This window comes from Mchenga conophoros, linkage group LG6 (genome assembly GCF_057382185.1).
Source record: "Mchenga conophoros isolate Kocher_MC1m ecotype Shallow Benthic linkage group LG6, M_conophoros_male_GT1.1, whole genome shotgun sequence".
NCBI classification, from domain to species: Eukaryota; Metazoa; Chordata; class Actinopteri; order Cichliformes; family Cichlidae; genus Mchenga; species Mchenga conophoros.
The window spans coordinates 25,385,991-25,411,170 of NC_140531.1; the positions used below are offsets into that span (position 1 = coordinate 25,385,991).

The 25,180-nt window shown below is 41.5% G+C and overlaps 1 protein-coding gene across 2 annotated transcripts in view; it reads left to right on the forward strand.

Moving 5' to 3' along the window:
* The window catches only part of LOC146572699 (multiple PDZ domain protein), a 49,326-nt gene that overhangs the window by 20,006 nt on the left and 4,140 nt on the right, over positions 1-25,180 (forward strand). Inside the window, exons 21-43 of one of the 2 annotated variants that reach the window (XM_085277010.1) lie at positions 4,594-4,899; positions 6,699-6,881; positions 7,340-7,517; positions 8,843-8,953; positions 9,295-9,360; positions 9,844-9,915; positions 10,993-11,092; positions 11,951-12,159; positions 12,588-12,679; positions 12,759-12,888; positions 13,755-13,847; positions 14,380-14,454; positions 14,546-14,902; positions 15,142-15,225; positions 20,654-20,847; positions 21,602-21,749; positions 21,842-21,913; positions 22,046-22,169; positions 22,294-22,334; positions 22,587-22,709; positions 23,451-23,555; positions 24,631-24,734; positions 24,917-25,040. In XM_085277010.1, coding sequence (XP_085133136.1) covers positions 4,594-4,899; positions 6,699-6,881; positions 7,340-7,517; positions 8,843-8,953; positions 9,295-9,360; positions 9,844-9,915; positions 10,993-11,092; positions 11,951-12,159; positions 12,588-12,679; positions 12,759-12,888; positions 13,755-13,847; positions 14,380-14,454; positions 14,546-14,902; positions 15,142-15,225; positions 20,654-20,847; positions 21,602-21,749; positions 21,842-21,913; positions 22,046-22,169; positions 22,294-22,334; positions 22,587-22,709; positions 23,451-23,555; positions 24,631-24,734; positions 24,917-25,040 — 3,091 coding nt within the window. The remainder of the gene's footprint in view (positions 1-4,593; positions 4,900-6,698; positions 6,882-7,339; positions 7,518-8,842; positions 8,954-9,294; positions 9,361-9,843; positions 9,916-10,992; positions 11,093-11,950; positions 12,160-12,587; positions 12,680-12,758; positions 12,889-13,754; positions 13,848-14,379; positions 14,455-14,545; positions 14,903-15,141; positions 15,226-20,653; positions 20,848-21,601; positions 21,750-21,841; positions 21,914-22,045; positions 22,170-22,293; positions 22,335-22,586; positions 22,710-23,450; positions 23,556-24,630; positions 24,735-24,916; positions 25,041-25,180) is intronic. The other variant, XM_085277011.1, reaches the window with a different exon arrangement.

Below are 25,180 nucleotides of genomic sequence, written 5' to 3' on the forward strand. Positions count from 1 at the left end.
GTTGGGTCAGTGTCATACAGATAAAAGGAATCCCAAAGTCACTCAAACAAAGCTTCAGAAGTCCTTTGTGGAGAACAGGCTTTTATGATACAGCAGCAAGATTGAAGGCACTCTTGATTAAAATGCATACAACCTCCCACAAGGGGTATTTAGAGGACTAAAGGAACAAGATTGTCTGGGATGATTCTCCTGCACATTTCTAAGCACCATCTCTGTTGAGCACTGCTTATTACTTATCAACTGTCTAAAACCAGTGACAAGGCAACACGCTGTGTGTGCTTCTCAGCTAAATACAGAGATGTTCCAAATGTAAGTGACTTGAGTTTAGGGCAGTGATTCATCTTTCTGCTCAACAATGATCTGAAACAGACAGCCATGATAGCACTAGTGTGGTTTCAGGTCAGGTCAAGGACAGTCTTTAAGTTTAGCCTAAAACCACTTCAATATCTGTGGAGAAAGTTCAAGACGACTGAAGTTGCTTGAGAAATCTGCCAGAAAAAATGGGATAACTGCCCAGACCCAGCTGTGTAGCAATCCAGCGTACAACTTAGACTTACCCTAAAATCTGAAATACTTGAGGCTATAAACTGCTGCCAGAGGGATTCCTTCATATTTCTAAATTAAAGATCAGAAAATGTTTGTGCGAGATTTTAGTTGTTGATCTTCCATTTGCAAAAATGTCTAAAATATGTTTTATGGTTTTATCATTCTCAGTTATTGAGTATGTAGTGTATGCATACACAACAGAGAGGTTCCAAGTGTAAGTGATCTTAGTTTGGTGCAACGACTTACCTTTCTGCACAACAATGAACGGAGGCATACAGCCGAGGCAGCATTAGCATGGCTTCAGGTCAAGTACAGGGCAGTCGTGGAATCATCAAACCAAAGTTCTGGCTCAGCCCACATATGCATTTGTGTAGAAAATTGAAGATGACTGAAAGAGCTTGAGAACCCTGTCAGGAAGATTGGGATAACTGCCCAGATCAAGCTGTGTAGCAAACTAGCTGACTAAAGACTTACCCAAAAACACTTCAGGCTATAGTTGCTGCCAAAGGGAATATTCATAGTTCTAAATTAAAGATCAGAATGCTTTAATATTTTTCACTTTTTGATTTTCAGTTTGCAAAAATGTCTAAAATATATCTTGATACATGCTCAATCATCCAGGTAAGTAAATCCCATTCTGTTCATCTGGACGTAGTGTTTTCACGTTTTCAATGGGAGAAACGTTTTGTTACTCGTGACTGACTGCAGGTTTCCCCAACCTTATAAACAGTACATTTGCACAATAACTGAAACCAGCCTACTGACTGAACAATGGGCTGTGAGGTCAGTTCCTTGATCATTAATATGCAAATTGTCATGACCATTGATCAACAAACACCTATTAATGCCCATGAGTATATTAATGATATAAACAATGCTCCATCCAATATAAGTTTTATGTCATAGCTGCCCGTAATTAACAGTATTTTTAATTACCATAATGTTTCTGTAAAGCTTAATCCACCATTCAATATTATTTTTGATTAAGATGCCACATTACATTTATTTACTTGCATTTCTAAAGAGAAAACATGTGACGCTTGAATTGATACGTTTCTGACTGAAGTCCAGTGTTCTCAGATTTCGGTATAAAAATGTGCGTTCAGCTGGTTATTTGCCAAATAACTAACAATATAATTATTAGTTTTAAGCACTTTCTGAATTATTTGTGTTTTCTTGTTTTGTGATAGGTGGTTTAATACATTCATTAAACAAGGCAGATGCACAATTTAGGTTTTCGGATTTTCAAAAGTTTTTCAGGCACCACTAAAAAAAGAAAACTGTTTGTTTACTTAAAACTTGTGGTTCAAGGCCTCAGGCAATTACCAAAACTATAAAGTGAGTGTTTTTCCCAACTGAAGAGACCCCAGTGGGTTACAGTAGTTACTTAATGCAATTATTTGCGTTGCATTTATGTGCACTTTCCGTGCTGTCATAGTTTAAAGACAGTTTTCTTTGAGAAACAAGAAAACCAAAGGTATTAGTTTGGAGAGAATGTGGAACGGTCTTTTGGGAATGTTGAGAACAACTGCTGAAAAAGTAATTGACTACCATGCATATATGTTAGATCTACCCATGCAAAATGTAACAGCCTGCATCTGCAATGTGTACAAGCATGTCATCAATATCATCATCTCTGCAGTCACATGACTTTGACCGCATCATCACCTATAAATGATCTCGTCTCACTTTGGATCTCCATTACCACCTTGTTTTTTTTTGACACTGCAGTCATAGCTGACTGAGGCAGTGCAGTCATGTTAGATTAGATTAGGTGATGAAATTTTAAAGATTGCCTAAGGGGAAATTGGATAAATTATTACTTGTTCTAACATCAGCAGTTATGGCTCCACATTGGCAATGCTTGTTTGGCTGATTGGAGATGTGCTCCACCCCCACCACCCCACTGCCCTGCAGAACACCCACTCACTTTCTCCCAGTCTCTCTTTCTCTCTCTCCCTCCCTCTCTCTCTTCCGCTCTGTGTTGCATTTATGGGCACACACATACAAACATTAACACACATACCAGCCTTTCAATGATCTAACCTCCAAAAACACCTTTTCCTGCTATGGGAAATATCTCTGAATAATTCATCACTCATCTCACCTTGAACAGTGTGCTTCTGAATAAAAGAACGTTTTAAAGAGCCTCTCATAGATGCGCACACAATACACACGCGGACGAATACCCACACGCGTTTTGGCTTTCTCTATCATATACACACAAAAACACTCATCAGTATACACATACCGTGTGCTCACACTGCCTACTCCTAAACAGCACTTCAGATAAACTAAGAGCGAGTGGAGGCAGATGAGTTGCTTTGGCAGCCTCAGAATAAGACACATAGACGGGTGAGGGCTTGTCACCATCAAACTGCCTCCTTTCAGACAAGACAGGCTGTCCACATGGCTCAGTCACAACAGCTTAGTGTAGACTACCGTGTTCAATCTACCACCCTGAATGAAACATAGAAATTGGCTTTTTCAGCAGATTCAAAAAGCATGTCTGCTAGTAGCATCACACCGTGTAAAAAGAAGAAAAATAAAAGTGGGAGGAGGGGGCTGAATGATGTCCTTGACATCTTTTACAGCATGGCTTAGGCAGATCTGGGATTATGTAAAACAAAAACGCTGAGAAGATTTTTCCATTTTTCAGATGGAACGGGACACGTCTGTATTTTCAGAGCTCTAAAGATCGTTTGACCGACAACTTCAGTTTTTGTTGTGGATTAGAGGTAGTTTGTAAAAGAAAAAAAATTCATGTATGACATACAAAAAGGGTATGTTTTTAGTTGCTTAGCTATTATGTGGTATTTGTCCATCAATATGGCTTAATTTGTCTTCAGTTCAATGTTAAATTGTCAACAAGTAAAACTGTCTGAATAATAGTGGGGGTTTTTGTTGTTAGTGCTGTTGCCTCACAGAAAGCAGGTCTGGGGTTTGAATTCACTGGCTAGCTAGGACCTGTTTGTGGGGCGTTTTCTTGTCTCCAGTTGCCTCCCACAGTCCAAAGCCATGCATGGGTTTAGGTTAATTGGCAATTCTTCTGCAGGTGATTGCAAGTGTGAATGCTTGTCCGTCTTTCCACGTTATCCTCTATCTATGATAAACTGGTGACCTGTCCAGGAGGTACCCCACTTTTTCCCTATGACAGCCAGGATAGTCTCCAGGCAAAATGATGGATGTACAGTGTTTTTTGACAAAATGGACACCTTACAAGGAAGCAAAATTTCTGAGAACAGCCTCTCTCCCCTATATTCTTTAGCCTAAATTGACTCAGACATGTCTCCATGCTTGTAGGCAAGCTAGCTGGCTAATAGTCCAAGCTACTTGACAGCAGAAGCGGTTAATTTGCATTCTGAGAGAAGTGAGTGATTTCATGAAGACTGCCATGATTTGTCAGTTTCTGTTTGGCAAAATGAAACAGCGAGTAACACATTTCTTTGCAGTTTTATTGGCTCTGGTTTGCGTGTCCTGCTTTGATACCACTGAGCAATCACATAAGAATTAACGCTGGAAAATAAACTAAAGACTTCTGGAAGTCACCACATCTAGCTTCTTTATAAACTTAAAACAAAAAATCTATAACTTAATCTCTTTTAATAAATTAACTAATTGACACATTTTGTTTTATCTGTTATCTTTTGTGTGGATTTTGGACACACTGTTTCCCCCTGCATGAGCTTTATGCTTAGCTAAGCTGGAGGTTGCTTAAAAATCCTCTTTATAGAAATGAAAATGTTACTAAACTCATCTTATCTTGATAAGGCAGTGAATAAGAGTCATTTTAAAAACTTGCCATTACTTCAGTGGATAAAATGCAATTATTGTCTTATTCAACTGATATTTAATTTATGATTTATAGAAATTTCTCACTACTGGGACTGTTTTTTCATTCCTTAAGAACCCATTGCTCATTCTTTGGTGAAGAAGTAAAGCAAATGTGCTGCTGAGAAAACAGTGTTGATAAAACTTAAGTAAATAATGTTTATAATGCTTTCACCCCGTTCCCACACTTCTTTTCCCACATTCCCCTACCCCCAGTATAACCTACGTCCCAGCCCACCAGGTGGATGAACACCGTACTCGACTGTGTTTGCCCCCTCTGGCATCAGTTGCAACAGAAAGCCCCTCTTCCTCACCCACTCTAGCGACTGCTTCTCCGGAGCCAGCAGCGGACCCAGCTGGATCCTCGAGTCACCCGGCTTTGTCTATGCTCAAGCTTTCTTCCTCACTCAAGTTTAAAGCCACAACTCCCGATCCAACTTCAATCAGATCTTCTGCATCCTTCAGAACTCCTCATAAAGACCCGGTCACAGTTCCAACCATCAGCCCAGCCTCAGACACGAGGTAATACAAGAGCCAGAGGTCTTAGCCTATTATTTACGGTCACCTAATCCCTTCCCAGTTCCCAGAGTGCAAGATAAACCTGTCTAAAGGTTTATTAGACTTCAAGGCTCCAGTTTTATTACAAGTTGATACATTTGCTGCAGGGAATTCAGACTAAGAAATAGCTATACATTCTTTAACACTTTAACCATAGGCTTTTGATTGCTGTAGCAGCTATGGTTTTATTACTGTAACACATCATTCAGTTACCCAGCTGCTTAAGTCATGCTAATGATCTGAATTATGATCTGACACTTTAATTAACCGTATCCATGAGGAAACAATTGTTTTCAGAATGCAGCCAGCTCAGTGTGAGTCTCCTCCAGCACGTATTTTCTCTTCTCCATTCTTCTGTGTTGTAAAGGCAAAAGCTTCTCTCACTGTTGAATCTCTGAGTTATATTTAGCTGTTCGCTTATGGATCTCAGTGCTGACTGTCAGCGAAAATGAATTGTTTCGCTTCTGTCTGTCCCTGCTTTCACTCTGTCTTCGTACCTCTGCCTTTCTCCTCCCTCCCTCACTCCCATTTTTCTCTGCAGCCTTTTCTTTGCTCTTATCTTTCAATGTGTTGTCTTTGTTTCTTTCTCTGTGTGTGCTTACATCTGTCTTTCATTTCTTTCGCACTCTCAGTCATCTTGCACTGGTGTTTTTCTCTTCACCTCATTTTCCCTCTCCTCCCTGCCTGGCATCTATCCCCCTTCTCCTCGCTCCTCTTTCAACCCTGGTCGAACCATTTGTTCTGCCCTCTTCTGTAACTTAACTGGCTATAGGCTCCTGCTGTGCAGATAGCACCACTATCACTCACATCCATGTGCTTATTACAGCCCTCCACCGTTAAACATATTCATGAAAAATTCTCTGCTTTTGTACCTTTTTCTTCCACTTTTGCAGTATATGTGTGTGTGCATATATATATATACACATACACACACACATATGGCAAACATAGAGGCACTACCTCATGATCTCATCTAAATCAGTTTATTTTCTCAAGGCCATCAAACACAAGTGACAATTGGCCAGATGCCTCAGTGTGTCATTAATTAAAAAAAGCTCACCAGTGTGCGCCCCAGTTCTGCTTGTGTGATGTTATTAGATTATTAATTTGTGATTGTTAGATTGGGAATTATCATAAGCTTAAAGTTTGTTTTTCTCCCAGCAGACTAAAAGCAAATAACATTTAAATTTATATAACACAACACAAAAATGTTGATTCTCACTTCTGAAAGTTATAACAACTTAACAGTTGGCATTTTTTATGAATAAATAAACTGAATAATTCATTCATTTTCTGTAAATCCATGTTATATCAATAGATCACTTATCAAAAAGTCACATAATTTGGTTGCCTGTGTTTGTGTGCATACAGTCACAGTAAACATAACAACAACATGTAATAGAAACATTTGCAATTAGAAAATGTTGTATAATGTATGTAAATAAAATATGTCTCTTTTTAAAAGGTATGGAGCTATACACTGGGCACATGGATGTGAAAAAAAGAATTATGGAGTGTATAAATATTCACAGTGTGTAGTTTAAGAGGTCTAAATCTGCATGGGTAATAGTCCCAAACGTGTCAATTATACCACAGATTTGGATTCTTTCTTTGTTGGGCATTTTGTTCTTCTCCTATTGTATTTTATATTCAGAAAGGTGCCTGTAAATTTAGATACTTTAAGTCATTGTAGCACAAAAATAATCATTCAAAAACATACATTAAAACCTGTTATATAAAGTAATCTTTTTGTTCATCCCCAGCGGGCAGATAGCAAAATCTCTACCTCTGAAGAGCAAAGATGGAGACATTACAGCAGAGAAAAGGGACAATGTTAATACAGGTGGAATGGCATCAAAGCCAGACGTGGAGATAAAGGTGGATGGTGCAGAAGAAGGAAAGGAGGAGGAGCTTCTTTCTACAGTGTCTTGGGACCAGCCTAAAAGGTTAGTGAATTTGTCATCTAATAATTATCATGAGATATTATTCAGATTATTCAGGCAACTTCAGGTCATGATAACAGCAGTGCTAATGGTGCACAACAGAGTCTACATGCTCATATTTCTTGGGTTTAGAGAAAGCGACTACAGTACAGAATTTCATTTTCAGCTTGCATTTATTGCATTAAAGAATGCGTCCCGCGTTGATACAAAAATTGCACTGCATAAAAAAGAAGAAGAAAGAAATTCATTAAAAAAAACAACTATTCTGTGTCTCCCTATAAGTTTTATTTAACTAAATCATTGAATCTCCATCTGCAACACTAAGCAGCAGAGACTGAAAAAAGCAAAAATACACATTGGATAAATTATGCATCGCTGTTTTTAAGATACGTAAAGTAAAGTTAGAACAGTGTTCTCTGCAGTGTTTGGTAATGTTTCTTGCGTTACATTCTGTGTTTCAGTGTGCGACTAACGCGAGCACCAGGTCAGTCCCTAGGTATCAGCATAATGGGAGGTAGAGGCATGGGCCGAAGACTGAGCAGCGGTGAGATGATGAGGGGAGTCTTCATCAAGAACATCAGCGCAGACAGCCCGGCAGCAAGTAATGGGACCCTACGGGCTGGAGACAGGATACTGGAGGTATGCGAATGCCTGGAACTGACATGTGTGTTGGTGTGTAGCAGAGAAGGAGGCGCAGTTATCAGAAATTGCAGGAAAGAGGTGCGTGTGTGTGTGTGTGTGTGTGTGTGTGTGTGTGTGTGTGTGTGTGTGTGTGTGTGTGTGTGTGTGTGTGTGTGTGTGTGTGTGTGGGTACCCAGTGGTGCTTGTGTGTGGTAGAGAGAGAATGTATTGTGCATACTTCATGAGCATGCATTTATATAATACACACTGTGTATGCGGTACTGGAATTCAATATTGTTTGTGGTCTCTGCTGTATTAAAAGGTGCCAATTTGATTGTAATATGACACACTAATGGCCAATTTGTTGTTTAAATGCCCATAAAATGTTATTCGCAGCAGCCCGTTATTTGTTATTGGTCAAAGATTGAAGGTTCAGCTCCACTGTCATTATATAATACAGGACTGCACAATAAAATGCAGTTATACCCCCCTCCGCCATAACATACTTGGTTATTCATGCATTTATCCAATCAGGTAATCATGTAGCAGCAGTACAATGCATAAAATCATGCAAATGGAGGTCAGGAGCTTCAGTTAATGTTCACGTCGCACATCAGATGGGGAAACACAGTCAAATTGACTTTGACTGTGGCTTGATTGATGGTGCCAGATGGGCTGGTTTGAATATTTCTGAAACTGCTGATCTCCTGGGATTTCTGTGGATGACAGTCTCTAGAGTTCATCGCGAATGGTGTGAAATTTTTTTTCTGAAAAAGCATTCAGTGAGCACTTCTGTGGACTGAAAGGCTTTGTTGATGTGAGAGGTCAGAAAAGGTCAGTCAGACTGATTGCAGGAAACAGAAAGACAGAAAAAAAGTAGCTTAAATAAAAATTCTCTGTCCTTAAAGAAAAACACACATTGTAAGCACAATAGCATCAGAATTCACAACATGTCATGTTGAGGCAGATGGGCTGCAGCAGCAGAAGACTAATGTCAGGTTCCACTCCTGTCAGCCAAGAACAGAAATCTGAAGCTGCAGCGGCGGGCACACACTCACCAAAGTGAAGTGAAGACTGGGAAAACATGCCATTCTGCTGTATTAGGTTTGAGCTGTGTGTACAACACTGCAAGATAAAAGAAATTGTCAACTGTCAGAAATTTTGATATATAATTTTTCACTAGCTGTCTCTTTGAAAAAGACAGCCGACAGCATTGCAAATAAATGGGCATGGCTATTTTAAGGCAACTTGGATTTTAGATGATCAATGTGTTCTTTAAAAACAGATCTACACTGATCTGATCTGAAATTGTATTCACGTGCAATTTTGTTGATGTTGCTAAGGTATGTGGTGTGGACCTGAGAAGTGCCAGCCATGAGCAAGCAGTGGAGGCCATCCGCAGAGCTGGAGACACTGTGACCTTTCTAGTGCAGTCTGGACAAGACGGATCTCAGGTACAGCACCAAAAATAGCAGATTTTTGGTAGCTTTATGCATCTTGCAGACTCTGTATATTCTGGCATGCATGCATGAATCTGAGTCTCCTGAGGCTTCAGATTCTTTCACATTGAATCTCAACACTCAGTAAAGCGAAGGTGCAATGCATATTCTATTGGAAAGCCCCACCAGAAGTTGCAGCAGCGTTGTGCATGGGCGTTGCATTATTATGTCTTGTGGACACAATGCATATTAGGTAAAAATGCATTTGACTGACAGAATAAGTAATTATTCAGCATTACGTGTACAGTTTTATAGAAAATAATACGCCTACTCTGCGTCTTGTGTTTCGCCCACAGTCTCCTGCTCTCATCAACCATGAAAGACTAACTCCAACACTGCTGCCCAACTCACACAGCAGCAGGGTAACACCGCTCTACTTCCTATTTTAAGCTTCGCATTAAGGTTTTTCCTGTTTCAATGGCATACGTAAATCTTATTTCAAATTTACACCAGCCTTGATATAATAGTGCTTTCCACTACTTTTCTAGTATAGACAATCGTGTCCATTAGAATATGAAGTACTGCTCGTTGGAGCTAAAGAGCAGTAGCTACTTTTCATGTTTTTTAAAGGTTGCGACCACATCTTTAGTTTTCACTGGGAGAGAACACAAGCTGTGAAGTTCTCACTTTGTGTTCCTACACAGTTACTGATATTTAGCTGTGTGTTGCTGTAGTGTATAGAAAATGTTTCGTGCACACTATATTATATATAGATAGATGAGTCATTAACACCTACACAGCAATCCAAAAAGGAATGGGGAAGCTTCAAAGAGGTTTTTTTTGAGACAGGGATTTCTTTTTTCATAGATATAGAGCTATGTCTGTGTTTCCCCACATGATACTAGGAAGCAGAGAACCTTGGTGGTCTGTTCCTTACTCCTTCCCCTGCAAACCCCTTCATTCCCACCCCGTTTAAGGTTGGTGCACTGTGAGTGTGTGTGTGTGTGTTACCACAAGTGTGCCACTGTCATGGTCCTGGGCCGTGTTGGCCCAGTATTCTTAGTTCTCTTGTATTTTTGTATTCAGTTCCCTGTTTAGGTTATGTTTCCTGAGTTGCCCTGTTATGTGGTTCCCTGTGTGCTTTCCCTTTGTGACTCTCACCCCCTGTGTGCCCCTCTATGTATTCATGAGCCCTTGTCCCCTTTCGTGTTTTATTCCATGTTTTCCCCAGCCTGTTATGTCTGTGTTCTCCCCGTGCTCTCTCCTCCTGTCTGAACCTCTGTACTTCCTGTTTTACTTTGACAGTCTCTCGTCAGTATGCATCATGTTGTGTTCACTCCTGCCCTGTCTCGTTATGATTATCTGTGTCAGCTGTGTTCCCCGTGTGCTCCCACTTCCCTCGTTAACCCTCTGTGTATTTATGTCTGCGTCTCCCTCAGTTCTGTGTCGTAGTCTCCCTCATGCTGCGTGGATTTCCCTGTGTCTCTCTCCAAGTATTAGTTTCTTGTGCCCAGTTTAAGTTTTGTATTTTCCTGTCATCTTGTCAGCAATAAAGCTGCCTTTTGAGTTCATCCCTTGAGTCCGTGAGTTTTGCGATTGGGTCCTCATCCTGCCTGCCACACAGCCGACCATGACAGCCACACTGTAAAAGCACTCTTGCATTTACATCAAACCAACTTCCAGAAACTTAATTAACATGCATTTTTGTACATAGAACCCTTGTAGTCCCTCGCAGCTACCTTGTTTGTTTAAACCCTTTGTTTTTTGCCTTTGATGGAGATGCATGCCTCTAAATAGAGTCAGCGCATTCTTTTGAAGTTATTTTTCCATCCACTTGTAAGTTAGTTGCAAAATAATGCATGATTCTGGTCATCTTTCATGTTATTTTTAGCTGACATTAAAACAGCGTTCATTAATTCATCCTCTTCATCAGTTATTTCCCAGTGCTTTATCAAGCGCACTGAACAAGCCTCAGGGGTAGTCCAACTTATGCCTGAAGGACCCCTGAGGCATCTCAAACTCTCCTTGTTCAATAATGCAAAATTTGTCCCAAGGTACCTTCACCAGCATCCAATAGAATGGATCAGAGAAGCCCTACGAATTTCACAACAGCAGTCACAGGAGCAGCTGAAGATGCTGACGACTCTGGCAGAAGTAAGACTCCTCAAAAGCCTATGTGCCATCCCCATCCATTATAGATTTTAATACTGATAAACATTTTCTGACACTCACAGTTGAATTGTCAAATTCTGGGACATACTTTAGGCCATATGACACTTAAACCACCTGCATTTCAAGCCAGTTTGCATAAATAATGTACCAAGAACAAATTAAAGCCTAAAAAAAACGTTTTAGAAATATTATTCAAGAATAGCATCATTTGAAAGAGTAACATTCCTCTGTATGAATACATTTTAGTTTCTAAGTAATTTTTTTTTCTGTCTCTTTTTTGGCAGGAAAAAAAACTGTATTCAAATTGAATCTACTGTTTTATTTCTTACGAGCGTAACTATGAGACATGTTACCTCGCCTGGATTAGGGTTATCAGGATCCCACTCTGGAGCTGGCTCTAGTGTGTTTGAGCTTCAGGGTGCTTTATACTGTTGATTAGTAAAATAGTGTAAAACTATTAGAAGGAAACTGTGTGTGTCTTGCACATGCACACAAGCAAAGAAAATATGAATCCATTCATTAAAGCGTTGCCCCATGATGCTACAAGTGGTTTGAAACACTTTGTATGCATATATAAATCACAGTCGTGGCTCTATATTCATTTTTCCTTGCACAGTTGTGCATGCAAGGTGCATACTATCATGCTGTATATAGTCAGAAACACCCTCAATAAGTCCCTTCCAGGCATAATGCAGCAGCCCACACACATTCCCCTCCAGGGTGTAATGCTTTTCCCCATGTCTCCATGTGTCACTCATTACATGTAGTTTGCCACACTTTTTTTGGCTTAACAATCATATCATTCTCCTAACAATTTTCTGTCTGCTAACTGTGTCCTAGAAAAGATGCTTCAGCGTTATGGCAGTCTGTCTGGAAAGCTCCAAATGATTGAGCTAGAGAAGGACCCTGCAGCTCACGGCCTGGGAATCAGCCTCACGGGCAACAAGGATGACTCTAGGGCCCGTATGGGTGTCTATGTGGCAGCTATAGACCCTCTAGGCCCCGCTGGTTTAGATGGGAGGATACAGATCGGGGATGAGCTTCTAGAGGTAAGGAAGACAGGCTATGGGAACAATATGGAAGAATGAGTGAGTAGGGATTAACAGATTAATGGTGTGAGATTGAAGACTCCAAGAATGGGTTGAGCCATTGGAGAGAGACAAAATAGTGAAGTCAAAAATTAAAGCAGGAGAAGAATAGAAGGGAGTTGGAGACATGGATGAGAGCGTTGAGTACCTGCACAGTAGATTTATCATGCAAATTACCATTTGAATGATAGTTGGTGCTGGGCCGGATTTTTGTAATGAACAACCGTGTAATAGAGATGAGGAGGAGAGTAGTGGGAGAGGAGCAGCTGATGAGTCGGCGGGGGAGGAGAGGTTAGAAGGAGATGACAGAAAGGAAGATTAATGTAGAGGTGAATAGAGGGGGAAAGGCGTTGTTGGATAGGAACTACATGACGCTGTGTTTCTTCTAGATTAACGGTCAGATTTTGTACGGCCGGAGTCACCAGAATGCCTCCGCCATCATCAGTAATGCTCCATGTAAAGTCAAGATCATTCTCATCAGGTAACATGATTTCTTTTTGGTTTTACACACTAAAGGTTTTTGTAACCTGCTTCTGGAATCATTGGTGTTGTTTTACCAGAAATAAAGCAGCTCTAGGTGAAACGGTCCAGGGACTCAGGAAAGACTGTGAGGACACGATCGACTCCCAGACTGACACTGGAGGCTGTGGACAAATCTCCAGTGACATTGAACACATTATTCTACCTCAGGTACAATACATCCAGTAGGTCTCTGGCTAACCACTGTCAGTTGTCTGTACTGCAGTTGCACATTTTTGTGTGTCAAAGGCAGCCTGATAGCAGGTACTTTTGTATCAAAATCTTGATAGATAGACGAGTGTCTGTGTAATTGTACAAAATGAACAACATGTAACTTTAATCACAAAAACACATTTTGCAGGCGTGCTGTTATTGGTTTCACTAGTCTCATATTTCCATCTCCGTACCAATATTCGCCTCCATCCATCTCTCATACCCAATAGTACTGCCATCCTCTAACTCCCTTCTCAAGTTCATTCATAAACTTCAACTGGTTCAGAATTCTGCCGCTTGGAGCATCACCAGACCTCCCTGCATTAGTCATGTCACGCCTGTCCTTCAGCAGCTTCACCGGCTCCCGGTTAAATGTCGTATTGATTTCAAGATTCTGCTCCTCACCTTTAAGGCAATCCATAACCTCCCTCCACAGTACCTCTCTGAACTCCTCACTGTCCCTTCTGCCCTTTTGACTACACTGGGATCTACAACCTTCAGTTTCTTTGCTCCTCGCCTCTGGAATCCCGTCCCACCAGACATCTGTAACACTGACTCTCTTAACACTTTCAAATCCCATCTTAAGTGTGCCGGTTTAGCAAATTTGGATGAGCAGGCTGTATGGCTGAGAGCGGCTGGCCCGGGTTCTAGTCAGACCTGTCCGACCCCCTTCCTCTGGTTTCCTGTCACTCTTCACTGTCTGTCTAATAAAGCCAAAAAATCCCATCTTAAAGCACACCTCTTAAAACTGGCACAGTCATTTTTTACATATGAGTATTATTGTGTTTAAGTTTGTTTTCTTACATAGTTGCTTCTCATTCCAGGATTATGCAGGTCTTGGCCTTTGCTTGGAAGAGGATAATTCTAAGGGAGGACTGGTGGTCACGTCCCTGATCCAGCACGGCACTGCCAGCAAGGTATGACATCGTCAACAGGATCATATGCCCGTATATCATCTATACTATTTATAAGTATCTATACTATGTAAGCCTTTTAAGTAATTTAATCATTTTCAGTTTTCTTTTTGGTTCTCTCTGAGCAAATTTACTCTGTAATTTTTAAATGAATAAAAATGCTGTTATTAATAAATATGTATTATTCCTTTTTTACCCACAAAAGTAGAATCAATTGCAATTTTGGCCTTCACCAGGGCAGAACTCGTCTCATAACATATTTGAATTATAAAGGGTTTGTACAAGTCTGATGTGATGGTTCTGCCATCTTGGCATTATGAATATTATGTGAAACAGATGATGGTTGCCATTTTTTCAAGTGATGTCATCATGTACTAATACGTTTTCATGTCCGGCCTAAGGGAACAGTTATTCATATATTTGTCCAGAGGGTGTACTTGATTTTTAATCACACTCGCCCACCATCTTTCTTCTACACACTCACTTTCATACATTTTGCTTATCTTACATATTTTATTCATGTCTCTTTATGCAGGATGGCAGGATAAAGGTTGGAGACAGAATTGTAGCAGTGGGTGATGAACCCGTGGCTGGACTGTCAGTAAAAAAGGTGCAAGCACACATGCGGGCTGTGAAATATATGCTCTTCAAGGTCAAGTTGATTTAATGATTTATGACTCAGCTGTCTTTTTCGTATTCAGGTGTCCAGTTTGATTCTCAAACACCGGGTCACTGTCAAGCTCTCCATCAACCGTTCCAAGAGTCTCTCCTCCTCCTCCTCCTCCTCTTCTTCTCTCCCTCTCCCTACATCACTCTCCAGTCCCCGCTCACTCACTCCAGTGTCCTCTCTAAGCCTTCCTGTCGCCTCCTCCTCCTCTTCGTCTCTAAAACCCATGCAGACCTCTCCAGTGGAACGGTCTGATTGGCCAGGATCAGCTCCCACAACTTCCGACCCTGTCAGCTGTCCAATTGTTTCAGGAAAGGAAACTACCATAGAGATTTATAAAGGAAACCTAGGCCTGGGTCTCAGCATTGTAGGTGGATGTGACACTCTGCTGGTGAGAACAGCTAAATGATTTTTAACATAAAGATTTCGTTATTTATTATTTGTCCTTGTGACATGAAGGTGACTTTATATAATTTTTGTTTATGTTTGCAAATAAAAAATCCACAGATGGAAGCAAAGTTTGTACTCGAATTAGGCCAAAAAGTTGTGCATTTGTTTGTTTGTTTGTTGTTTCAATATTCAGTTGTGGAGTTGTGTAATGATGGAAGTGGTTTCTGGTTTTTACACCAGGGGGCAGTAATAATCCATGAAGTGAACGATGGAGGAGCAGCACAGAGAGATGGTAGACTGCAGGCTGGAGATCAAATATTAGAGGTATAGCAGTGATACATGTGCACACAAACACCAGAACAAACAGCAGTGCATGTGAATAAGTTATTTCTAACCGCACAGCATTTATTTTTATTTCTGTTTGTTTTTGCAATATTTTTCAGTATGAAGAACGCAGCCGTGATGTATCTGTGTTCTTTTTTATTCATGCACTATTTTTTTCCAATTCAGAAACTCATTTTTTGGGAATTCAAACTCAGATTGCTTTGCCAGATATAACAGAATCAAGCTTCAGTTTATAGTGAAAACAAGAAAGTCACAGAAATGAAACAAACAAACAAAGAAAACCTGAAAAAAATAAATCTGCCTTAAAAATTGTTTACTCACATGATTTAAAAGCGAGGGTTTTAAGGTACACTGCTGGTTACAAGCTCAAAAACCTGTTTTTATAGAAAATGTGGTTCCCAGGAGTTAAAAATAAAGACCTATCCTCAGGGTTTTATTTAAGGTCCACTACTTTTTGCTCCTTATCTAAATGAAACTGGGCTGTGATGCTTTTACACTAATAATACCATCTTGGATGCTACTGATCCCCCTAAAACCTTCTCCAGGGGACTGCTTTCAGTCACTTCAGAATATCAGTCTTTAATTTGAAGTTTGTACTAAACTCCAAAATGAAAAAAAAAATATATGTACAAATGTTAGAGAACAGATTGTCCTACAAAACACATGAACATCTTGCTCAAAAACTGGATTCTGGATAAATTAGATTCTTATACCACTACACTACCTACTATTTAAAAACAAACAAACCAAAAAACAGACAAATGATGATATTCAGTGTGCAGCATATTGTGCACGAATAACTATAAAGATAACATCTATGCAAAGATATTTAACATCTTTGCTGTTGTTTAGAGGTCATTTTCCTGATAACAGCTCATTGGAGAGATCATCACACAAACACTGAATTGGAAAACTGGCTTCCAGCCCTGTACGCATCACTACTAAACAAACTGCAGTACGACTCGAGAAACACTTACAGAGATACTTGTTGAACTGAGAGACTGTAAAGCTCTGGTAGCTTCTGTCATCTCTCCTAGTTAAATAGAGCAAATAAAATAAATAAATACAAAATTCTAATAATAATCGTCTATTTATCTTACCACTTATCCAAATTAGAATTTGCAGAGCGGCTTGAGCCGGTCTCAGCTGTCATAGAATTAAAGCGTTAGTACACAGAGGATAAGCAGGATTTCTCCAGGCAACTACAGAGATACGAAGTGCATATTAAAAGTATACGTTTTTACCTGGGCACATCACCATGGCTGCAGGCCTAACCTGCTACGGTTTAGGTTATGTTCACGATAAAGTCACCACCAAGAAAATAGTGTCAGCATTCCTGGAATTTCCATGTAGACTAACAAGCATTGCAGTCTTTATTTCTATGCAGCTTTATTCCTCCTTCCAATTTTACACCAATTTTATTGTTATATAAAGATTAATATATGATACTAAAGCAGAGCACCTAGAGCATTTGTATTTTTATAACTATACGCTATAATAATATCTGTAATCCATCAGATTTGCGTGTGATTTAATGATAGAGCTCTCATACTGATACGTCTGTTCACTTACATAATTGGCATTTTTCCTGCATTCTTTTCAGTTTCAAATAGTCTAGACATTAAAGCACACACATTCACGAAGTGCTTTTAATGATGCACTTCTATTCAGTGCTTTTTCTCACACACACACTAACGCTGTATTGAGTGCAGCAGCTCTGTTGTTTTCAGTCTGTATTGTGTGTTTTATCTTACTATGTAAAATCAGTTGCTTTTCTACTTTTCTACTAGCAGACTCTTCAATATTTTATATTGGTCATATATTACTGCCAGTATAACACACCCTTACTTACATTGGTAGACCACGGGTTAGCTTGTCGAGTTCATAACCACCATCATGTGACTGCTTAGCCTAATGGCAGTGTTAGGGTAAGCTGCGTAAGGAAACGGAAGCTGCTAGAAATAGAAAAACAACCACACACTCTCATCTCCACACTTACAGATAATTACGCAATCACCAGTTAATTTAACAATCATTTCTGAACTGTGAGAGAGAAACTGACATAGGTACAAATGCCACACCTCAGACCTTCTACCGTCAGTGTTAACTACTGCACAGCCTGATTTGTATACACTGAAAGACTTGTTCCTGTACTTCTTTTTTTTTTTTTTTTTTTTTTGCCTGTCCCGTTTGGCTCTTTTGCCATCAGAATTGTTGTCTAAAGGCAAAGAAAGATGCCCAACGGATTTACTTTACCAAATTGACCATCCCAGCCTTGCCGTAATGGTCCATTTGATTCACCTTTTATTGTTTATTTTATTTTCACTTACTGAATACGGGACAGACTTGACTGGGGGAAAGAAGGGGAGAAAGAAAGAGGGAAAGAGAAACAGCTGAGAACGGGGGAGAAGGGCAAAAGACAAAAACCAACAGAACGGGCAGAGAAGAAAAAAATGCATATATCAATCACCTGGTTCACCTGCTGAGAAAGAAAAAAGAAAACGAGCAGAAGAGAACAAGAGTAATAGAATAAACAACATCACAATGATATATGGGAATATGACAGTAAATACTAAATATTAAACATTATTGTGCAGCACATAAGATCAACAGAACACAGTGTGCTTTGAGGTAGGAGCCAAAAAGGGTGTAGTTTGTGTGTGTGATCACCCGTGTGTACACCTGTGAGCATGGACGCGCTTGTTTTTTTAAAAGGTTCCTTCATGCAATGATCTGCTAGAGGGTGTGGGGGGGCCACAGCCCCGTCCTCCAGGGCATGAAGCAGGTGTGGAGGAGATCAAAACTCCAGACATCCAGAGGCCCCCAGAACACAAGAGACCAAGGAAGACCAACAGAGGGGCAGCCGCGCCACTGTCCCAGAAAGAGCTGAGGAGAGTCCCAGATGAGGGCTCACCCAGCAGCCGCGGAGCAGAAGCCAGGGGGAGTTGCAGTGACGCGCCCGTGAGCTCCGCCGGCAGCCAGCCGTGCCTGAGTGACCGAGCCCCAGGCCGAGAGGCCGGGGGCACCCCACCTCCAAAGTAGCCCGAGCGAGCCCCAGGCTCCAGGCCCCGAGGCTGCCAAGGAGTGAGCCAGTGTGTACCTGGACGCCCATCCCCGGACACAAAGAACCACCAACGCACCGACGTCTGAGGGAGTCCGCCACTGGCAGGGGAAGTGGTGGTGGGTGGAGATAGGCCTCCAAACCTCGCTCCGGCAGGCCGCAGAGAATGGGGGTGAGAGAAGACTCCAAACCTCCCTCCACCCGCTCATTGTAGTGTTGATGCATGTGTGTTCTAAGGTGCATTTAAAACCCAGGAGGGCATGGAGCTACCTGCCAGAGAGCAGCAGGTAAGCTCATGGTCCCTCCTGCCAGCCCTCAATGTCTACGTGTATTTAAAATTGAGAGGTGGGCAACGACGCCAGGGGTGGGGTGTACACCCTGATGGTAATTTGGATTCCATGTATCGTGCCCACCCCCAAGATCCTATATGTATGTGTAATGAGAGTGTGAGTAATGTGAATGTCTAAGTTGTGGGATAAAATTGAGGCAGAGGCAGCCATAGGGGGACGGGGGGGGGTAGCCTCCTCTGCACCCTGGTGACATACCCCTACTCCAAGGTCCTGCATGTGTGGGTGGTTGTGGTGGAGCGGGAGGGGGGAGGCAGCTGGAGATGGGGAGGAGGGGAAGGGAGTGGCAGGTGACCCCTCCCTGGGGCCAGCTCCCCCGCTGACCCCAGTAGGCACCCCCATACTCCGCGACCCGCCAGGGAAAGGGGGCCCAGGCCCATCCAGACCGGGGCCCAGTGCAGCAGCGCCTCCCGGCCCCACAGAGCCCGGGACAGTCCACCCAACCCCACCACAGAGAAAACTGCACCCACCCCACCATCCACTCATCTTCCAGACTACATAAGACAATAAACGCCCAGGCTGAGATCTTCCTCCACCTCTCCTGTATCTCCCCCTCCTGCAGAGAGAGTTCCTGAAGAGAGGAAAGCTCCTGCAAGATGTGACAATCTCCCCCACCAGTTGAAGAGCCCCCAGGTGGCTCGATGCACCGGCGGCACCCTGCTCCAGGGCTGGGTCCCCATGCACCCACCCGCCCACAACCCCGGCAACACACCAACCAGGACCCAAGCCCCCGAGGCCCGGCCTGGGCCCCAGCCCAGAGACGGAGCGCCCCCAGAACCTCACGCCCATCCCGGACCCACCCAGGGGCAGCCAGGCTACCAGGTCAGTAACCCACGTCCGTTAGCACAGACCCTCCCCTAGCCCCGCTGCACGCAGCCACGTGGAAACAGTCACCCGAGAGCCAAAAGAGCCCCCAACCGGACATGACCGCTACCCCGGGTTGAGCCCCCCAAGGAAGATGCCTCCGGGGAACCCCCCGACGCCCTAAGCCTGTCCCTACCCCCACACCAATCACAACAGTGAAGGCGGGACCAAACTATGACCCCCCACCCCCACTAGGTGATGGAGCTGATCAAAGGAGCCCAGAGCAATTGATCTGATGTGGTGGCAGAGGCTGTATCAAGACTAATGTAATCTAATAGATAATTTCTATATTGGTTAGAATTAAGATTATTTTTATTTTTCCAGTTCATGAGGACTGTTTTCTTGGCTATGCATAGGGCAGTGAAGATCATATGGGCTATATTCTTTTCTGAAGTGACATTATCTAAGCTGCCCAACAAACACACTAAGGGGGAAGTTGGAATGTTAAATTTCAGACACTTCGATAAGTCCTCACATATCTCGCGCCAAAACGTCTGAACTGGTGGACAGAACCAAAGAGCGTGGATATAATTGTCCGGTGAATTGGTTTGGCAGTGTGAGCAGTTGTTGGTAGACGTAAAGCCCATCTTGAACATCCGATGACCTGTATAGTGCACTCTATGTAATATTTTGTATTGAATTAATTGAAGACTGGGATTTCTAATTAGATGAAAGGTTTTAAGCAAACCTGAGACCAGAAGTTTTGGTCTAAGTTAACTGATAAATCCGCTTCCCATTTTGCAATAGGAAGTGATATTGATTCATCTGTTCTAGAAAGCATTCTGTATATTTTGGATAGTAATTTGGGGGTTTTAAGAGTAAGAAATTGAACCACACTTGGTGGTGTTTGTAGTTCAACTTGACCCGGTTTAAATTTCTTTTTAACTATGGATTTAATTTGTTGATATTCTAAAAATCTTTTCTTGTTGATCCCATATTGTGTAACTAGTCCATCAAATGAAATAAATTCTGTTCCTTCTAGTATATGTTCTAAATATTTGATTCCTTTACCACTCCAATCTGAAAAGTTTATCATATTATTGTTATGTAATATGTGATCCTGTACTTCCTGAACAAACAGAATGTATTTTCATGCATCTGTTCCCCTGTTTCTCTCACTGTCGCTGTCTTCTAGGTAAATGGCATAGATATGCGGCAGGCCAGTCATGACGAAGCTATTGCCGTGCTACGGCTCACCACCCAGCGTGTCCAGCTGTGCGTCTTCAGGCACCAGGAATCCTACAGGGAGGAGGACCTGTGGGATGTGTTCAGCCTGGAGCTGAGGCCTCGTCCTGGAGAAGGACTGGGCTTCACTACTGTGGGGAAGAGGTACAGTCAGGATGCTTTTATCAAGTTAGAAACCTCCAACTTGGTATGTTCACAGCAGGTTTGAGCCTGTGTTATCTAACACTGTGCTTTCAAGTACAACAGAGACAAAATCAAATTTTGTTCAGAACCATCGTGTTCGCAACCTAGGTGATGTCACCTGCTGAAAGAGCCTGAAGTCTAAGAGGCTGATGAAGTTGTTAATATATCGGCTTCAAATATAACATATGGCAAGTGGGAGTACTCCTCCTCGCAACTTCTGAAGATGAGAAATAGGTTAAAAATAAATAAATGTGACTTTGTTAGTGAGTGATTAGTCTTGTTGCCTATTTTTACCACAATTTTATTCTTAATCAACTTTTGTTTGTAAGCTGTAGTTAGGCTGGTTAGTTAGTTTAAATTGCAGAATACCTGTTCCTTTTAAATATAATTCCGAAAATTATATTCTAAAAAAACAAAAAACCCTTTATAGACCCTAGTAGATTGACTGTTTTCATGGCAAACTCCTTTGACGTGTTCTGTAACTACTTCACAGATCTCTCCAGCATTCGATAATTACCATAAAGGTTAGATAGGGTCTCACTGCAAAGAAGTCGCAAGACGCATCATTTTCCAAAGAGCTCGGGTGCCAATTTTCTCGCAGCTTTATGTTTTTGCACAATCAGGTGTGACATTATGCAAAACAGCCGGTGCACAGGTCACATTATTTATAAGCCTGGGGCAGGCACAGCTTTTGACCTCTGTTTTCTTCCAACAGTAATGACACTGGCATCTTTGTGTCAGATATCATCAGAGGAGGTGTAGCAGATTCGGATGGCAGGTTGTTGCTTGGCGACCAGATTCTGTCAATCAATGGGGAAGACGTGCGTGCAGCATCACAGGAGCGTGCACACACGCTTCTGCAGGTCTGCCGTATTCACAGTTTATAAATAAATGAACATAGGTAGGCATTTTCATGGCCAGCGTCATTATGTGAGATGTGTCACTTTGCTCTCAGAGTTGCAGTGGAGGAGTCCACCTGGAGGTGGCTCGTTTTAAAGCCGGGGTGCAGTACACACTGCGGAGTCAGGTAAACTGTTTATCTTGCCTACGTATTTCTTTAGTGATATGATTCCTAGTGAAATTATAGTTCAGACTGTAGTTTGTAGGTCAACTATTGCGTTTATACACCTATTTTAACGATATTACTCTGTGAACGTAGGAGTACCTTAAGTTGTGTTTTATCCAGAGCGAAGACTCTGACTGCTCCACGCTTACACCCTCAAGTGTATGCGATGGTTCTTTTGGCCACCAGAGGGAGACAGATAACAAAATAGAGAGCTACAGTGAGTGTCAACTAAGTTCTCGAGTATCGTCTGAGTTACAATGTTGAGTCCAACAATTTGCTTTGAATGGAAAATATACTCTTGCATCTTTTTATCCATAGTTATGTGTCATTCTCTTCTGCAGCATTCAAAGACTCTGACATCAGAAAAGTGATAATAAAAAAGGTAAAACACTCTTATAGTAATAAAAGCATTGTCTTTTTGGACCCCATACTGTACTGGAGAAACTGAGTAGTGATAATTTAACTTATTTTTAGAAGTTACAAATTAGTATAAATTAGTTATATACTGAAAACAACCTGCTTCCTGACTGGATATCATGCTCCTGTAACGTTTGGTGTTTATTTTATGCTCGAATCTGCCATTTGGAAAGGTTGCAAATGTGTGTGTTTGTGTGTCTGTGCGCAATCACTCCAGGGTCCATACGACTCCTTGGGCATCAGCGTAGCTGGAGGAGTGGGCAGTCCCCATGGCAACCTTCCTCTTTTTATTGCTACCATGGATACCAATGGACTTGCTGCCAAAACACAGAAATTACAGGTGGGGAGTGACCATGTATATACACCAGTGCGTGCATGCATGTGTGTCTCATGTATGCTTCACATTGTGACTAGTCGAGTGTGGACTGGGCCTTAAATAAGGAAAATTGCACTTTCTTACTCTTACTGTGTCCCTTAGAGGCTGAAACATCTGCAAAAAGCTGTAAACTTAGACTCTCTGGTATGCATTGATGAATTTAAGGGAATCATAAAAAATAAGGTGAAGGAGGCACAAGATACCTTTTTCTTTAGAGGTGACTGTTGTTTTACTGTGTATTCTTCTGTAATCGCAGAGTGCAGGAGTCATTTAGAATCTGAAGAGGCCGTTTTTCCTGGTTAACTAAAGGTTACCAAAATGAACTTTTCCAACACTGAGACAAATATATGGACTGCCTTGACTGTGTTACATATTTATTGGAATAGAAGTCGATATTTTTACATCATTTTCTTCCTGAAATACATCTCATAAAACAAATATAAAGGTTGGAATAGATCGGGATGCAAGGGGCAGAGGACATAAATGTTTCTCCATGATCAAATTACAGACACATGTAACATAAAATGCATTTTAGACATAAATATTGAAAATGAAGTGACATACCAAAAGTAAACCTTTATGAAATCCTGAAGAAAAAAGATAGGGACAGAAAAGAAAAGGAGACTTTGTAGGCAAAAAGGAAAAGGGGGGATAGTGTTAAGTCTAGGACAAATGTGTGTTTGTGTTTGTGTGTGCATCATCTAGACGGGAGACAGGATCCTCAGTATCAATGATGTTTCCACTGAGGGAATGACTCATGTCCATGCTGAAGCCCTGCTCAAGAACACCACTGGAACCATCATTTTGCAGGTACTGTCACAGTGAGACATCCAGTAACTGATATGTAATGCCTGTAAAGGCAGTAAGTTTCTGTGTGATAACGTCAGCAGGTTTTAGTTCTGTTTTGTCAGAGAAACACAGAAATGGTTCACAGCCAGCTCCCCGTAGGGCTTTTTATCTTCTTCCATATTTCCCCAAGACATAATTTTACATACAGACAACTAAAAAAAAAAGAAGTCTTTAACAAAAAGGAGGCCCTTCATTATCAGCATTTTGCACAGTCAGTGTATGTTAATTTCAAGACAACAGTGTTTATGACATTGATTTCACACCTCTAAAAAGACTTCTGCTGTAAGGGAAAAAACTATATTTGTGTCTATGGAAGCGCATGTCGCTTGTTTTTGGCAAGTATTTTGTGTTTAAAATAAACATCAAAAGGTTTTAGACTTGTATCACTCCTACTCTGGTAATATTTGGATGGGCATAAGACCGCTGTTGCATTAATAAGATATTTGATCATTGTCCAACTATAGAAATATTAACTTTTTGCAGAAATCCTGATTAATCTGTTGTTAGCACAACTTCTTCTGGATAAATTTGCAATGCATCAGTTTTGCAGATTTGTTTGAGAAGCTTGTATTTTTTGTAGACATGTACTATACACTAGCTCAAATGTTACACGTGTTCTGTTATAATGACTTCTCCTGTGTTGGTTTCATTGTTCTTTCATTGTCTTTTATTGAAGTGAAACTGGCACCTCATGTAGAGTGGTCTGCCAGATTGCCTACTCAGCATAAATAGGCATTTTCAAAGTGATGCTCTGCATACTCCTAAAAGAAAGCTGTGAAGAAAAGCACTCCTGTCTTGCTGATGTCAGTCAGGAGAAACTCACTGTTCTCCAGAGTAATCGCATAAAATAATGAGATATATTTTTAATTACATGTTACTGTCACTATTTGTAGATGTTTTGCTATTCCTTGGATTCAGGCTGTCCTGTCCTGCTTGGATTCAGGCTGTCCTGGTCTCTTCGTGTAGTCCTAAATGGCTAAAACCTTTACACTTTGCACTCATAACATGCTGTTTGTGTGAATCTATGATTGTCTAGGTGGCAGCAGCTTCTCAGGGATGCAGCACACAGAGTAACAGCGATGTGCGCGCATGGTCATTAGGCCAGCCGAGCAGCCTGCCCTGCTTTCACAACAGCCTCTGGTAAGAAGTGGTTCAGCTAACAGTGTCATTTCGTTGTTCTTCTCTCCACTTTAATTAATGAATAAAAACAAAAGCAGGCCTCAAACTTTACTAAACAGTTGGTGCAACACTTGTTTTTAAATGCATGCACATCGGTGCGCTCAGAAGCCAACATCCATTGTTTCGCATCGTATTCTTTACAGCGCTCGCATGTATAAGACCATCACTCTGGAGAGAGGCTCCTCAGGTCTCGGCTTCAGCATTGTAGGAGGTTTTGGCAGCCCTCACGGAGACCTGCCTATCTACATCAAAACTGTCTTTGACAAGGTGAGAAAGCATCTGCCAGGTCTCCTTTTGTTGTGAAAACCAAAGAGTTTTAATGTTGGGAAAGACAGTTTAGCAGCAGTCTGTATGTCACTCACTGAGTCACTCCCTCACATCTTCTCATAGCGTTTTCTCTGTTCAAA